Source organism: Schistocerca americana, chromosome 2, assembly GCF_021461395.2.
Source record: "Schistocerca americana isolate TAMUIC-IGC-003095 chromosome 2, iqSchAmer2.1, whole genome shotgun sequence".
NCBI classification, from domain to species: Eukaryota; Metazoa; Arthropoda; class Insecta; order Orthoptera; family Acrididae; genus Schistocerca; species Schistocerca americana.
This window is the reverse complement of record NC_060120.1, coordinates 171,741,026-171,757,498: the sequence shown is the minus strand read 5'-3', so window position 1 is coordinate 171,757,498 and position 16,473 is coordinate 171,741,026. Positions and strand designations below refer to the sequence as shown.

Here is a 16,473-nt window from a genome sequence, read left to right as displayed (position 1 = left end):
TGGGATAATGGCATACGTGCTTGAAAATGAAAATGTGCACTTGAAATGCAGCAAACAGTTGAAACTAGCCAGTACTGTGGAATTAAACATTTCATTTCAAATACATTGACTGCCTCTGCGGAAAAGGTTAACTAAAGTCAAATTTCTTTAGCAAACAGACAAAAATAACTTCATTGTTCCGCAGGGCGATTAATGCTTGACTGTCAGAAAGGTGGAATTAAATAAAATCTGAAACTAATGACATATTTCAGCCTTCCGTAATTATGTGAATGTGTTTTAATTCACTTTATAGCTCCCGACCACAGATGTCCGTTTTGTTTTCATTTGACGTGAGAGTAAACGAAGGGGAAACAGCAAAATCACTAAACGTAAACACGGGTCACGTGGAGACGACCCACTATAGCTCAGATTACTCTGTGGATCAGCCTCGGATCTACAACATTTGTGAACCGGGTCAATCGGGTCAATACTAAAAAAATCGAATTTTCAAAATATGTTCATCTTGTAGCGCACATCTTTCTGAAAAGTCTGAAACATAAGACATATGTATTCGAGGAAATGTGAGACATATTATTTGGTCTTAAGTATGCCAAAGTGCAGTGCCACGCCTCTTCATAAAGCATTTTTCTACCGCACGTCCAAACTATATTCAGGAGAGTGGAAATTGAAATGTCCTGTGGTGCCTCTCCTGCTCCCAGTCGGCCGGTTTGACAGCCTGCTCCTCTTTTTAAAAAAATCTCGCAATTAATAGCGGATGGGATTATTTGTAATCGAGGGAACAAGAACTCTTCAGAAAATCTGAACTCTTCATTGCCTATTAGTTAATAACTTGCTGTTTTGTGTGACGTAAAATTAAATATAGGTTATATAAAACCAATACTGACAAGAGATAAGCAAGAAATTACACATTTCTTCAAATCTTAGCTCCTAGCATTTTTTTCTCTCTAATCTTGCTACAGCTTTACATGGCGTGATTTCCTTTCTGCGAAAGAATCTATTACCTCATCAGAGTTCGTCAAACGTTTTGCTAAATGAAAAATCGAAATGTCGTTATCTAATACTGAAAAGCTGTTAATACAAATAATACCCAAGACTGGTGTGGTTTCTCGATCTGATTACGTCTATTTTGTCACTGTCTGCTAGATAAAACAAAATAGGCCTTTATAATATGGCAGCAATTTTGTAACACACCAAATAAACGAGACTTTTGGCACAAATGGCCATTTTTATAACACGACAGAATATAATCCAACAAGTACCAATATCAAATGCCTATTAGGCCTACTACAAGCAAAAAGCTTTATGTTAGGAAATAGTTTCACATTTCATTCATACGCACCAGCTTCTCAAGCATGAGATCGAAAAGTAGTATTATGAAATTTTTATATAAATTTGGAATCGTCTTATTCTTCCATAATTGGTGTGATGTACCCACTTCTTCTCCTTCCTCGTCCTAACAAACAATCTTGTCATCACCAATTCTGTAGCTATTGCTGTCACTGTCAAAATTTGTTCGCCGATTAACTTCACTAACCCTTCCAGAATCACAGGTTTAGTTATCCTGCGATTATTTTCCGGTTAGGCGTTATTACGTGTTCGAACAACACGTTTTCCGCGTTATTTCCAGAATAGAACTCAACGCGGCTGCTAGCCGGGGACTGTACTACTGGTCCTTATTAGTGTAGCGATCTGGCCAAAAATTTTCTGTAGAAATTTCGTTTTCTTGGATACACCGAAAAGATAATACGTAATCTTTCTCACCTGTTATTCCTGTCAGTCGTTTATTTCCATTCTGGTAGTCCGAATCTATGGATTTCGCTAGTAATTATAACAACGCTGATCATTCGCAAACCCAATCAACCACATAATCAGACAGCGATTGGCATCCATCCGTTCGGCTTTACTCCTTCACCTCGTATAGCCCCGTCCCCTGTTGTCTGTGGAAAGTTTATTTCTAGATGTGACGAGGATTCTCCTGACAGAGACATCACGTACACTATGCATGCATTCAAAAGTCAACTTATGATTCATTCAGAAATCAACTTAAAATGTGTTCGAAAATGTTCAAAAACCAACAGGGAAGCGTTTCCAAATCGTATGAATAATCGATAGGCAAACGTGAGCTGGATGCTAGGTGCTTTGTGAAACAAGTTTTTTTCCTCAAGAATATGAATTTGGCACCCCCTTCTCCGGGTAGCATCTAGCTGCTTGCTGCGACTGCTTGCACAGCCCACAGCCACATTCCTGTTGCCAGAAGCGGGAGGATCTACTACTCAAACGTGACTCAACTGCGCATGAGCCCGTGCATAACTGCTAAAACAAATCGAATGTAAACAGTTGCGACTTCACGCTCGTTGGAGGCAATTTGTTGTTATGAAGCACTGCATAGTCTTCCTAAAGCCTTTGACACATTTTCAATTGGCAGACGGCTTGCATGAGCACTGTGTGTCGTTGTTGTATATGGCGCATTTCCTTTGCAATTTAAGTTATTTTCCTTTTTCCTCTCGTTTATGTTTTATTGTTGAAGTATTATTCTGCAGTAGCGGATAAGTAATATCCTTTGTTAGAGTATTGGTTCTTACCAGTCGAAATTACAAAAATTTAACTGATAACTAAAACAATGAAAAATTCCCGGATTTCTAAAAATATCCCGGGTTTTTCCCGGATCTCCCGGTTGTCCCGGGTCGTATACACCCTGACTTATCCATAAATTCCTTTTTAGCTACGGCATTAGCATTGTCTTCAATGCCTTGATCTTACCCCTCCTTCATCCTTTCATCATTAGAATATGTACTACACAGATGTCACAAATTCCAGAGAAACTACCCTTGGATTGAGGTAGTGATGAACTAGCTGTTTAGGACCTTAACCCCCAATCAACCAACCAACCATTTGCAGAAGGTGCATAGCAGTATTGACTGTTTGGGGGCGACTGAAAATCCTCAATAATGACATTTATAATCAAACACAAATTGAGGTTGTTGTGGATATCATTAAATCTTGCTTCATTGTTCTTCTTGCTGTGGTCTTCAGTCCAGAGACTGATTGGATGCAGCTCTCCATGCTGCTTCATCCTGTACCAGCTTCTTCATCTCCAAGTAACTACTGCAATCTAAATCCTTCTGAATCTGCTTAGTGTATTCATCTCCTGGTCTCCCCCAATGATATTCACCCTCCACATTTCCGTCCAGTACTAACTTGGTGATCCGTGGATGTCTCAGAATGTGACCTACCAACTGATCCCTTCTTCTAGTCAAGTTGTGCCACAAATTCCTCTTCTCCCAGATTCTATTCAGTACCTCCTTATTATTTACGTGATCTAGCCGTCTAATCTTCAGCATTCTTCTGTTGCACCACACTTCGAAAACTTCTATTCTCTTCTTGTCTACACTGTTTCATTTCCATACGTGGCTACACTCCATGCGGATACTTTCAGAAAGTGATTCCTGACACTTAAATCTATACTCAATGTTAACAAATTTCTCTTCTTCAGAAACACTTTCCTTGCCATAGCCAGTCTACATTTTGTATCCTCTCTACTTTGACCATCATCAGTTATTTTGCTCCCCAAGCAGCAAAACTCATCTGCTACTTAAAGTATCTCATGTCCTAATTTAATTCTTTTAGCATCACCTGATTTAATTTGACTGCATTCCATTATTCTTGTTATACTCTTGTCGATGTTCATCTTATATCCTCCTTTCAAGACACTGTCCATTCCATTCAACTGCTCTTACAAGTCCTTTGCTGTCTCTGGCAGAATTACAATGTCATCGGCAAACCTCAAAGTTTTTATTCCTTCTCCATGGATTTTAATACCTACTCCAAATTTTTCTTTTGTTTCCTTCATTGCTTTCTCAGTATCCAGATTGAATAACATCTGAGATACGCTCCAACCCTGTCTCACTCTCTTGTCTGCCACTGCTTCCCTTTCATGCCCCTTGACTCTTACAACTGCCATCTGGTTTCTCTACAAATTGTAAATAGCATTTCACTCCCTGTATTTTACCCATATTATCCTCAGAATTTGAAAGAAAGTATTTCAGTCACCATTGTCAAAAGCTTCCTCTAAGTCTACAAATGCTAGAAACATAAGTTTGCCTTTCCTTACTCTGTCTTCTAAGATAAGTTGTAGGATCAGTATAGCCTCGTGTGTTCGAACATTTCTATGGAATCCAAACTTACCTTCCTCAAGGTCAGCTTCTACCAGTTTTTCCATTCGTCTGTAAAGAATTCATGTCAGTATTTTGCAGCCCTGACTTATTAAACTGAAAGTTTGGTAATTTTCACACCTGTCAACACCTGCTTTCTTTGGGATTTGAATTATTATATTCTTCTTGAAGTCTGTGGGTACTTCACCTGTCTCAAATGTCTTGCTCACCAGATGGTGGAGTATTGTTGTGGCTGGCTCCCGAGGCTACCAGTAGTTATAATGGAATGTTGTCTATTCCTGGAGCCTTGTTTCGATGTAGGTCTTTCAGTGTTGTGTCAGATTCTTCTCGCAATATCATATCTCCAGTTTCATCTTCATCTACATCCTCTTCCATTTCCATAATATTGTCCCCAAGAACATCGCCCTTGTATAGACCGTCTATATACTCCTTCCAGCTTTCTGCTTTCCCTTCTTTGCTTAGAACTGGGTTTCCATCTGAGCTCTTGATATTCATACAAGTGGTTCTCCTATCTCCAAAGGTCTCTTTAATTTTCCTGTAGGCAGTATCTATCTTACCCCTAGAGATATGCACCTCGAAATCCTTACATTTGTCCTCTAGCCATCCCTGCTTAGCCGTTTTGCACCTCCTGTCGATCTCATTTTTTTGTATTCCTTTTCGCCTGCTTCATTTTCTGCATTTTTATATTTTCTCCTATCGTCAATTAAATTCAATATCTCTTCTGTTACCCAAGGATTTCTACTAGCTCTCGCCTTTTTACCTTCATGATTCTTTGCTGTCTTCACTAGTTTATCATTATAAATGCATTGCCTCTTCATAAAGGCAAAAAGACTTCTACATCTACATCTACATCTATACTCCGCGAGCCACCTTACGGTGTGTGGCGGAGGGTACTTATTGTACCACTATCTGATCCCCCCTTCCCTGTTCCATTCACGAATTGTGCGTGGGAAGAACGACTGCTTGTAAGTCTCCGTATTTGCTCTAATTTCTCGGATCTTTTCGTTGTGATCATTACGCGAGATATATGTGGGCGGTAGTAATATGTTGCCCATCTCTTCCCGGAATGTGCTCTCTCGTAATTTCGATAATAAACCTCTCCGTATTGCGTAACGCCTTTCTTGAAGTGTCCGCCACTGGAGCTTGTTCAGCATCTCCGTAACGCTCTCGCGCTGACTAAATGTCCCCATGACGAATCGCGCTGCTTTTCGCTGGATCATGTCTATCTCTTCTATTAATCCAACCTGGTAAGGGTCCCATACTGATGAGCAATACTCAAGAATCGGACGAACAAGCGTTTTGTAAGCTACTTCTTTCGTCGATGAGTCACATTTTCTTAGAATTCTTCCTATGAATCTCAACCTGGCGCCTGCTCTTCCCACTATTTGTTTTATGTGATCATTCCACTTCAGATCGCTCCGGATAGTAACTCCTAAGTATTTTACGGTCGTTACCGCTTCCAATGATTTACCACCTATGGCATAATTGTACTGGAATGGATTTCTGCCCCTATGTATGCGCATTATATTACATTTATCTACGTTTAGGGAAAGCTGCCAGCTGTCGCACCATGCATTAATCCTCTGCAGGTCCTCCTGGAGTATGTACGCGTCTTCTGATGTTGCTACTTTCTTGTAGACAACCGTGTCATCTGCAAATAGCCTCACGGAGCTACCGATGTTGTCAACTAAGTCATTTATGTATATTGTAAACAATAAAGGTCCTATCACGCTTCCCTGCGGAAGCAAATTTGACAAGAGACTAATTAATTGGACACTGAATAATCATCTCTGAGTTAATGATTTGTGTGTGTGTGTGTGTGTGTGTGTGTGTGTGTGTGTGTGTGATGTTTCTGTATTTATGTTCAAAAGTGGTATCAAAATATAGTGACTTTTCTTAACAGCTGCCACTGATTTTTCTTCAAATATTTAACAGCTGTCCACTGTACAAGCTCAAATTTTCTGCCTAATATACAAATAACAGAGGGAGGTAACTGTGGGTGGATGTAAAGCATTGTGAAGTGTTTCTGTATTGTTCATATTATTAATGAGTGGTGGGAGAGTGTGATGTGTTACACACTGTATGGGTCAACATTATGTTCTAGTGAGCAAGCATCTGTAAACAATATTCTTTGTCTTGCTGTAATACAGTGTAGGTACATTTCAAACTGAACTTATAATTTGTCAAACTATCGAATGTACTATAGGATCTCTCCTTTCCCTGTTGGCTGCAGTCCACAACACTGTGCAGAAAATTATTTTATTATAATTATTATTTTTATTTGAAGAAATGGGGTTGCTTCATGGATACCGCAATAGTTCACACACTGGGTTGACATATGGCTAGATGGAGCACTTGTTGTATTCTAACCAGATTAGATTTTCATGTTTATTCAGCATCATTGTGTATGGATTTTGAAATTACTCTATAATATATTGTCACAGAAGAGGCTGAGTGGCGCGGTCACCGTGGTGTGGTGGTTGTGATGCTGGACTGTTGCATGAGTTCAAAACTCACCTTGACTGTAAAATTTTAATTTCTATATTCGATTCGAGTACATTCTAGAAGTATCCACAAATGTCAAGAATCATTGTACTGGAATGTTCTGTAACTGTATATATACTGTATGTGTTCTGGCCGGAGGCAGTTCACCCCGCACTCTTGTATGTGCAAGTGCTGAATAAACCTTCGTTAAGTGAAGTTAGTGTTCGCCATTCGTTGAATTACACCTTCTTCTATGTGAAATTATTCTGGTGGAGGCGCTGGGTATTGGAACTTCGCACATTATCAGTGGCACAGTGGCTCCCATCAGGCCGTGACAGAACCAATGTTTACAAGGCGAGAAACAGAAGTTCGAGCCATATTCAACAGATTGCAATCTATCAGAGACAGAAGAAGAAGAGGACGTTATGATGAGCGTATAGCCAAATTTAACAAATGGGATGACACCGTGTGTTTGGCTAATGTATTTTTCTACTTGGAGGGCAGTACCAAGCAATGGTATGAGAACAACGAGGAGAAGTTCACAAACTGGGAAGTATTCCAGGCAGAACTGCGCAAGTGTTTTGGCGACACACGACAACAGAAGTGCAAGACTGAAGATAAATTAAAGTGCAGGGCACAGCATTCAGGAGAAACTACAGCATCCTACATTCAAGATGTCTTGGAGCTGTGTAAAACAGTGGATCCTAAAATGAAGGAGGAAGATAAGGTTGCACATCTCATGAAGGGTGTTGCTGAGGACATGTATCAAACCCTACTTCTGAAGGAGACTACTTCATAAAATGGTGCCAGTATATCAGGACAATGCATCAAAAAAGAATTACACACAAGAAGTTTGAACGGCTTCTGACCATCATATCAATGTCTCTGATGGAGGAAGAAACTAATTTCACAAGTGTTCATCATCAGATGGTGAGAGAGGAAGTTCAGAAGGCACTTGGGTTGCATGGCGAGCAAAAATCTGAGACGCTTCAAGAGGTCATAATGGAGGAAGTGGAACACACATTGAACCCAATCTCTCGTCCTTCATTTCCCTTTAAAACAGTGAAAAAGTCGAGACCCAGGCAGAGTTACGTTCCTACAATACCGCATAAATAACCTGTTTCAGCACCAAGGAAGACTGATGTCTGGAGCACCCAGGATAACCAACCAGTATGTTTCCACTGCGGACAACCGGGACATGTGGCGGATATTTGATGATGCCCGCGCCAGAAGACAGCAGACCGATCTTAGCCGACACCAACTCCAGGACGACGAAGATAAACAAGAAGATGGTGCAGGACGATGTAGGTAACCATCGACACAAGCTAGCCCCAACATGCCAAACAAGATCTCCATTGCCGTTTAGAAGCTCCAGCCGATCACCTAGACCCCGCAACCTGGAAAACTAATGGGTGCGACCTTCCTTGGAGGTGAGGCTGCCAGAGAGAAAAATCCTCTGCCGTCGATCACTACAAAAATGATAGGAAACTATGTCAATATCCTCATGGATGGCCGACCAGCCCAAGCTCTTGTGGACTCTGGAGCATCATATTCACTTATTTCAGAGAAGTAGCATCACCAGTTGCAAAAAACCGTATTCGTCATCGACAACAAGACATGTCTACTGGAGGTGGCTAATGGGAAATACGTAAAACCCACAGGAAGATGTATCATTCGTGTTGGTATAAGTGGCCATACACAGCCCTTACCATTGCCAGTCTACATTTTATATCCTCTCTACTTCGACCATCATCAGTTATTTTACTCCCTAAATAGCAAAACTCCTTTACTACTTTAAGTGTCTCATTTCCTAATCTAATCCCCTCAGCATCACCCGATTTAATTTGACTACATTCCATTATCCTCGTTTTGCTTTTGTTGATGTTCATCTTATATCCTCCTTTCAAGACACTGTCCATTCCGTTCAACTGCTCTTCCAAGTCCTTTGCTGTCTCTGACAGAATTACAATGTCATTGGCAAACCTCAAAGTTTTTACTTCTTCTCCATGAATTTTAATACCTGCTCCAAATTTTTCTTTTGTTTCCTTTACTGCTTGCTCAATATACAGATTGAATAACATCGGGGAGAGGCTACAACCCTGTCTCACTCCTTTCCCAACCACTGCGTCCCTTTCATGCCCCTCGACTCTTATAACTGCCATCTGGTTTCTGTACAAATTGTAAATAGCCTTTCGCTCCCTGTATTTTACCCCTGCCACCTTCAGAATTTGAAAGAGAGTATTCCAGTTAACGTTGTCAAAAGCTTTCTCTAAGTCTACAAATGCTAGAAACGTAGGTTTGCCTTTTCTTAATCTTTCTTCTAAGATAAGTCGTAAGGTCAGTATTGCCTCACGTGTTCCAGTGTTTCTACGGAATCCAAACTGATCCTCCCCGAGGTCCGCTTCTACCAGTTTTTCCATTCGTCTGTAAAGAATTCGCGTTAGTATTTTGCAGCTGTGACTTATTAAACTGATAGTTCTGTAATTTTCACATCTGTCAACACCTGCTTTCTTTGGAATTGGAATTATTATATTCTTCTGGAAGTCTGTGGGTATTTCGCCTGTCTCATACATCTTGCTCACCAGATGGTAGAGTTTTGTCATGACTGGCTCTCCCAAGGCCATCAGTAGTTCTAATGGAATGTTGTCTACTCCCGGGGCCTTGTTTCGACTCAGGTCTTTCAGTGCTCTGTCAAACTCTTCACGCAGTATCTTATCTCCCATTTCATCTTCATCTATATCCTCTTCCATTTCCATAATATTGTCCTCAAGTACATCGCCCTTGTATAGACCCTCTATATACTCCTTCCACCTTTCTGCTTTCCCTTCTTTGCTTAGAACTGGGTTTCCATCTGAGCTCTTGATGTTCATACAAGTGGTTCTCTTTTCTCCAAAGGTCTCTTTAATTTTCCTGTAGGCAGTATCTATCTTACCCCTAGTGAGACAAGCCTCTATATCCTTACATTTGTACTCTAGCCATCCAGCACACAGTCTACACACACTCTGATGCGCATCTTCCTGTCCACAGTAACTCGTCTTGTCTAGCATAATCTTCAAGCGACCACACTCTACAATTGCCTGAGAAGCTTTCAAAAAGCTTGGACAAGAAGAGAATAGAAGCTTTTGAAATGTGGTGCTACAGAAGAATGCTGAAGATAAGGTGGGTAGATCACGTAACTAATGAGGAGGTATTGAATAGGATTGGGGAGAAGAGAAGTTTGTGGCACAACTTGACTAGAAGAAGGGATCAGTTGGTAGGACATGTTTTGAGGCATCAAGGGATCACAAATTTAGCATTGGAGGGCAGCGTGGAGGGTAAAAATCGTAGAGGGAGACCAAGATATGAATACACTAAGCAGATTCAGAAGGATGTAGGTTGCAGTAGGTACTGGGAGATGAAGAAGCTTGCACAGAGTAGAGGAGCATGGATAGCTGCATCAAACCAATCTAAGGACTGAAGACCACAACAACAACAACAACAACAACACAGCCCTTAGAATTCATCATCCTAAAAGAGTGTAGTCATGACATCATTCTCAGATGGGACTTTTTGAACGCTTCTCAGGCAATTGTAGAGTGTGGTCGCTTGAAGATTATGCTAGACAAGATGAGTTACTGTGGACAGGAAGATGCGCATCAGAGTGTGTGTAGACTGTGTGCTGGATGAAGTGATGATTCCTGCAGTCAGCGCCAGAAAGGTAACTGCCATGTGTCATGCCATGCATCAACCCATGGATCTTGCAGTGGAATGTAAGAGAACCATACCACTGCAGAATAACTTCGTTATCCCAGCCTCTGTCATCTCGTTTAAGAACGGATTTGGTGAATTGTGGATAGTTATGTCGCTGAGAACTGCAGATCCTTCCAAGATGCATGTGCGTAGCAAACACTGAGCCATTAATTGGAGAACAGCTGCGCGTCATAGAAACCTCCCATACCAAGTCTGTGGGTGAAATTAGCACTACCACTATGAGACAAGATCTTCTAGCTCGACTATCACAAGATCTCACTAAAGAACAACAGAAGAAGCTACCTGCCATTCTTCAAAAGTTTTCTGAAAGCTTCAATCCATGGGTGAAGAGCAAATTAGACAAATCGACAGTGAAGCACCAGATTAGCACCTGAGACCATCAACCAATAAGCCAGAGAGCATACAGTGTGTCAGCAACAGAATGTCAAATAATTTGCGACGAGGTAGAGAAAGTGATTAGGAATGACATCATTCAGCCTTCACAGAGCCCATTGGTCATCACCAGTGATTCTCGTCAGGAAGAAGGATGGCAGTTGCCGCTTTTGTGTTGATTACAGGAAGCTTAATAAGATAACTAAAAAGGGCGTTTACCCTCTTCCACAAATTGACAATACACTAGATTGTCTGAAGGGTGCTAAGTGTTTCTGAACCATGGACATGTACTCGGGATAATAGCAAATCGAAGTAGATGAGGCTGATCGTGAGAAAATTGCATTCATCACCCCTGAGGGCCTGTATGAGTTTAAGGTAATGTCGTTTGGTTTGTGTAATGCACCAGCAACTTTTGAATGGATGATGGATAATCTTCTAAGTCACCTGAAGTGGACGATGTGTCTTTGTTATTTAGATGACATTATAGTGTTCTCAGAGACATTTGATGAGCATATAAAAAGACTGAGGGCTGTTCTTAAGTGTCTCCAACAAGGTGGACTGAAACTTAATCCAATAAACAGTCTCTTTGGAGCAAAAGAAATCAAAATACCTGGACACTTTGTGTCAAACAAAGGTGTGCAGCCAGACCCAGAAAATGTGAAATCTATAATGGAATTTCCTATTCCTAAAAGTGTTAGAGATGTGAGAAGCTTCCTCAGATTATGTTCTCATTACCGTTGTTTTATCAAAGACTTTTGTATCAAAGCCAGGCCACTCCAAGAGTTGTTAAAATCTGATGCTAAGTTTATCTGGGGTGGTGCTCAACAAGATTCTTTAGCCGAAATGCCTTTCCAGTGTGTTGGGATTGACCTCCTCAGATGATTTCCAATGTCTACTAGTGGCAATAGATGGATTATTGTTTGCACTGATTATCTGACACGCTATGCCATTACAAAAGCTGTGAAAGTGGCCAAAGCATCCGAGGTAGCCAAATTCATCATAGAAGACATTGTATTAAAATACGGTGCCCCAAGGTCATTAATTACAGATCAAGAGAAAGTTTTTCAGTCGAATTGTGACAGAGATAAACCATGCGTGCAACTTTAGTCATCACATGACGACTGCCTAACATCCGCAAACTAAAGGGCTTACCAAACACCTTAATAAGACCTTGGCCGACATCTAATCAGTGTTCGTCAATGTTGAGCAGAGCAACTGGAATGAGGTGCTACCTTTCATGATGTTTGCCTATAACACCGCCAAACAAAACACCACAGGATACACCCTCTTTCCTTGGGCATGGACGTGAGGTGACTACAATCATGGACACTGTGTTTCCGTTACATCCTAATGACATGAATGACAACTACATCGCCAGGTGTTAACCAGAGCTGAGGAAACTTGGCAATTACCTAGACTCCGCACGCTGTAGGCTCAAGAAAACAATAGCCGAAGGTATGATGCGAGCCACCACCCTGTTGTCTACCAGCCTGGTGACCTCATCTGGCTCTTCACTCTAGTTCGGAAGGTTGGTCTCTCTGAGAAGCTCCTCAGGCGCTACTTTGGACCGTATAAAGTTGTAAGACAATTGTCTGATGTTACTTATGAAGTTGAAGATTTTGACCCAGACACAAGATGACGAAAGATTAGAGATACGGTCCACCCTTCGAATGAAGCCCTATAAGGATTCTGCAACCTGGCGTAAATTTGGAGCTCCAGCAACAGGCAACAAGCAGAAAGGTGATGAAGAGCGTAGCGGCAAAAGAAGTTCTAAGAAGATCACCACCAGGGCGAGCATCAGTCATTGGGAGTTGGAGTGTGCAGGACCGATGACTTGTTCCCAGACTAGGAGGATGTAACACCGAGACACTGTTCTCTTAAGGAGGGAGCAATGTCGCAGAAGAGGCTGAGTGGTGCTGTCACCGTGGTGTGGTGGTTGTGATGGTGGACTGTTGCATGGAGGGTTGTGAGTTCAAAACTCACCGTGACTGTAAAATTTTAATTTCTGGAAGTATCCACGAATGTCAAGAATCATTGTACTGGAATGTTCTGTAACTGTATGTGCTCTGGCTGGAGGCAGTTCACTCCACGCTCTTGTATGTGCCAAGTGCTGAATAAACCTTCCTTAAGTGAAATTAGTGTTCGTCATTCATCGAATTACACCTTCCTCTACGTGACAATATATAGATATGCTTACAGAATACAAAATGGAAATACTTGAAATGTGGGTAGAAAAAGTAAGAAATAATTAATAGAATTGAATGGGAAAGCCAATAGACACTAATTATATTGTAGTTACTTTAAATAATGAGTATATTTGTAGTAATAGACCTTTTAGGTATCCATTTGGCATCATCTATTTTAACTTCTTATTAGGGAATAATTATTATTTTTATTCACTACATTATTAAGTTAGTGGATGCAATGAATATGTCAAAAATCATGATTTTGAACATGATAACTTTGTGAATACATAATGGAAATGTCAATGCAAGATCCTTTTTCAGTCTTGATTGGGAAATACTCTCTAATAGCTATTTGGTAATCCAAAATCAAGCCCTATTTCAAGGTAAATGGCCTATTTTTCTTTCAACAGTCAAATATTGATGGAGCTCTTGAAGCCTATCAAGCTGCAGTTACGAGATCACCCCAGCGAGAAATACAGCTTCTCTGCCTGCATGAAGTGGGCTGGTGTCACCTGATACAGCTGGACTGGAATAATGCCCATCGCTGCTTCATGCAATTGAAAACACGGTCTCGCTGGTCTAAAAGCTTCTACACATACCTTGCAGCAGGTAACACACAGGCCATAGGGTATGGGTATTTAGTAGCATTTTGTAAATGAATATTATGTTAACATTTGTTTGAAGAACATATTTTTGTTAAATCTTGTATATTTGAGCATGAAATTTTCTGGAAAGGCCTTAGAGCCAAAGCTGTCCCAGCCATTACAAAAGTCGCACAACTGCCTAATGTCACAAAAAATTGTCACCACTCCACAAACTCTGTCATTTTGATTCAACTGAACTGAAGTAAAAGGCAGCAGACAATTGCTGTAATAAATTTTTTGTGTGGCTCAATGACCTTGTACAAGTTGTTCAGTTGGTTGCCACTTTGGAATCTTGTGTGTCCCTACCTACCCCAGTAATCCTAATAGGTAAAAGTGACCTATAGTTTCACTTGGAATCCAAACCACATTTCGGGTAAATCTTCATGTCACAAAGAGGTGAAGGCTAAGTTAAAGCCAGATTGGAAAATTTCCGTTGTTCACCTGGGATTCAATCCCGCAACCTCTTGGTTTCCATGTGCATGATTTATTGTTAGACCAACAGGCCTGACAACAGTTGTTGCCAGTTTAGTCTCTCAGTACAGTGCTGTGTGCTTTTACAACTCTTCTGTAGGCGCCTGCCTGATACTGTTGTTGACTATAACAATTATCCACTTGAACTTATTAATATTAAATATTTTTCCATTGTCCTCATGTTTTTCCTTGCGTTTTTATCCATCTGTAGTCAACGCCATCTGGTGTAGTGTAATGTTACACTGCTGCCTATTACAGTGATGTAGATTGGGATAATGCACCTTTTACTCCCATTTTATTCCTTGTATCTTTTTCTCCTCTCCTCTCTCTTATATATACATTTAGTGTAGTTTGTTGCTAATTCCCTCTATGGCTTTCTGATTTTGTTTTCCTGCTTGTGGTTTAAAACCCAATCATTCAAGTCACTTCAGAATGGTCTGGCCTCGGCAGCCAGAGACTGTGGTCATATGTGTGTGTGAGTTGCGTTTGCCTGAATTTGTTGCGTGTTCGTTGTCTAGTTTTGATGAAGGCCTTTTTGGCCAAAAGCTCACTTGTTTGTTGTGCCTATATGTGACTCAGCATCTCCACTATATGGTGAGTGGCAGTCTGTCCTCTCATAATATTGTCATTATTCCATCCTGGATTTTCCAATGTTTACATTGGAATAGCACTGATATAGAATTAGATTTTTATCTTTAGATAGGTGGCTCGGTAAATCTATGGGTAGTTTCTGGGCTAAAATACAAAGTTCCAGGACTGAACTCCCAGTTTGTAAAAGGATTTTTTCTGTTACCATTCCTTTCACCTCTTACAATGACTTGTGTATATGAAAAATGCCAAGCTGTATAACAGTTCAGTGCCTGTTAAACCAGCTAGGTAAATCAGTTCAAAAGTCAGAAGAAGGTAAGGGCATACATCCTCCAAGAGAATCACAGCACTGCAGTGTTCTCACCATCCCTCAGTTTAATGGCAGATTTACCTTCTTTTCAGGCACAAAAGTGAATTGCTCTCCAGACAAAATCCCACCCTTCTTGTCCAAGTGTTCTTTGTGATATCAGTTGTGAACTGCAATGTGTATCAGATGAAGTACTTTTTATTCTTAGCTATTGTTTATCCTGTTAATTTCTAAGAGTTTTGCTTTTGTGAGATTAATGTGTAGACCAGAATGCTTGCTTGCCAAGTTCCTCAATACGTTTTCCGCAGATATATGTGGCATCTGCATGTTTCAGATGATTTAGTTTGTTTCGTCCTGTGGTGAGTTCATAATTATTTCAGTTACTCTCCTAAATGCATGTTCTAAAATGACTTGGATTAAGGTAGCCTTGATTACTTGGGTGTTAAATTTTTTGCCTCATTTATTAAATTTAACTTTTGCCTTACTATTTTAGATACCCTATACTTTGTTAAGATAGTATACTTTGTCAATATTTGTAGTTATTTTAAGTATTTCTGTACAGTATTATGAAACTGAGAACTGAAGACCCTTCAGTAGTGTATATAAGGCATTTAAGAACAAAAAGTGATCAATAAATCACAGGTTATTGACACTGTGGTCTGGTGTTGAATGTAATGTATGTTTATTTCTGCTCAAGAGAAGCAGCAGGAACCTCAGCTTTCCCTTATTGTTGATAAAATAAATGATCAAACCATGTTTGAGAGTAGAGCATTGGATTCTTTAATGTTGAAATAATGAACTTCTTTCTACCCAAGGTTAAGGTGAGGGAAGCCAGGCAGATAAAGACTTGGAAACATGGATCAGCATAGGAGACCAAGACACTGGCTATTGATAAAGTACATAATATTTTCATGTGTTATATGTAAACCTGATTTAATAGAAAAAACAGTAAAACTATTTATGTGGACGGAAAACAAAAATACTGACTGTATTGATGACAAAAATGTCTCCTTCTCAAAAGAGCAACTACTAAATCAGGCCTGACAGACACTAGATTAAAAGTACAGTTTAATCTTGAACTTTTCAGTTTTGGTTTGTTTTGTTCAGCTAAAAAAAGGAAAGGGAAGAAGGGAAAGGAAGGAAATGCACTATTAACAAATTTTACAAAATGCCAAAAAACCTCCGGTTTCAATCAAAATTGACATTTGGATTTGTCAGCCTTGCTGCAGTAGTTCTTGCTTTGACGGCTCGTTAGTAGATGCTCCTATTTTGATGACAGGTTAACAGTATAAAATATTTGCTTTGGTAATGGAAAGTCCTTGGTGGAATATAAATAATTTAGGAAGTGATGGTCACAACTCACTGAATAACTGAGGTCTGAGTAGTCAATAGGCTCATGCACAAGACTGAGAACATTGCTAGTTTTAAGATGAATCCTTCTTTAGAGCTGTAGAGTACACATACACATTTGTAGAAACATCTGTGTGATTACATAGTAC

At 40.2% G+C, this 16,473-nt stretch overlaps 1 protein-coding gene across 1 annotated transcript in view; it reads left to right on the top strand.

The window, feature by feature from the left end:
- The window catches only part of LOC124594922 (tetratricopeptide repeat protein 39C-like), an 86,648-nt gene that overhangs the window by 45,640 nt on the left and 24,535 nt on the right, over positions 1-16,473 (top strand). Inside the window, exon 7 of the mRNA XM_047133414.1 lies at positions 13,375-13,573. Coding sequence (XP_046989370.1) covers positions 13,375-13,573 — 199 coding nt within the window. The remainder of the gene's footprint in view (positions 1-13,374; positions 13,574-16,473) is intronic.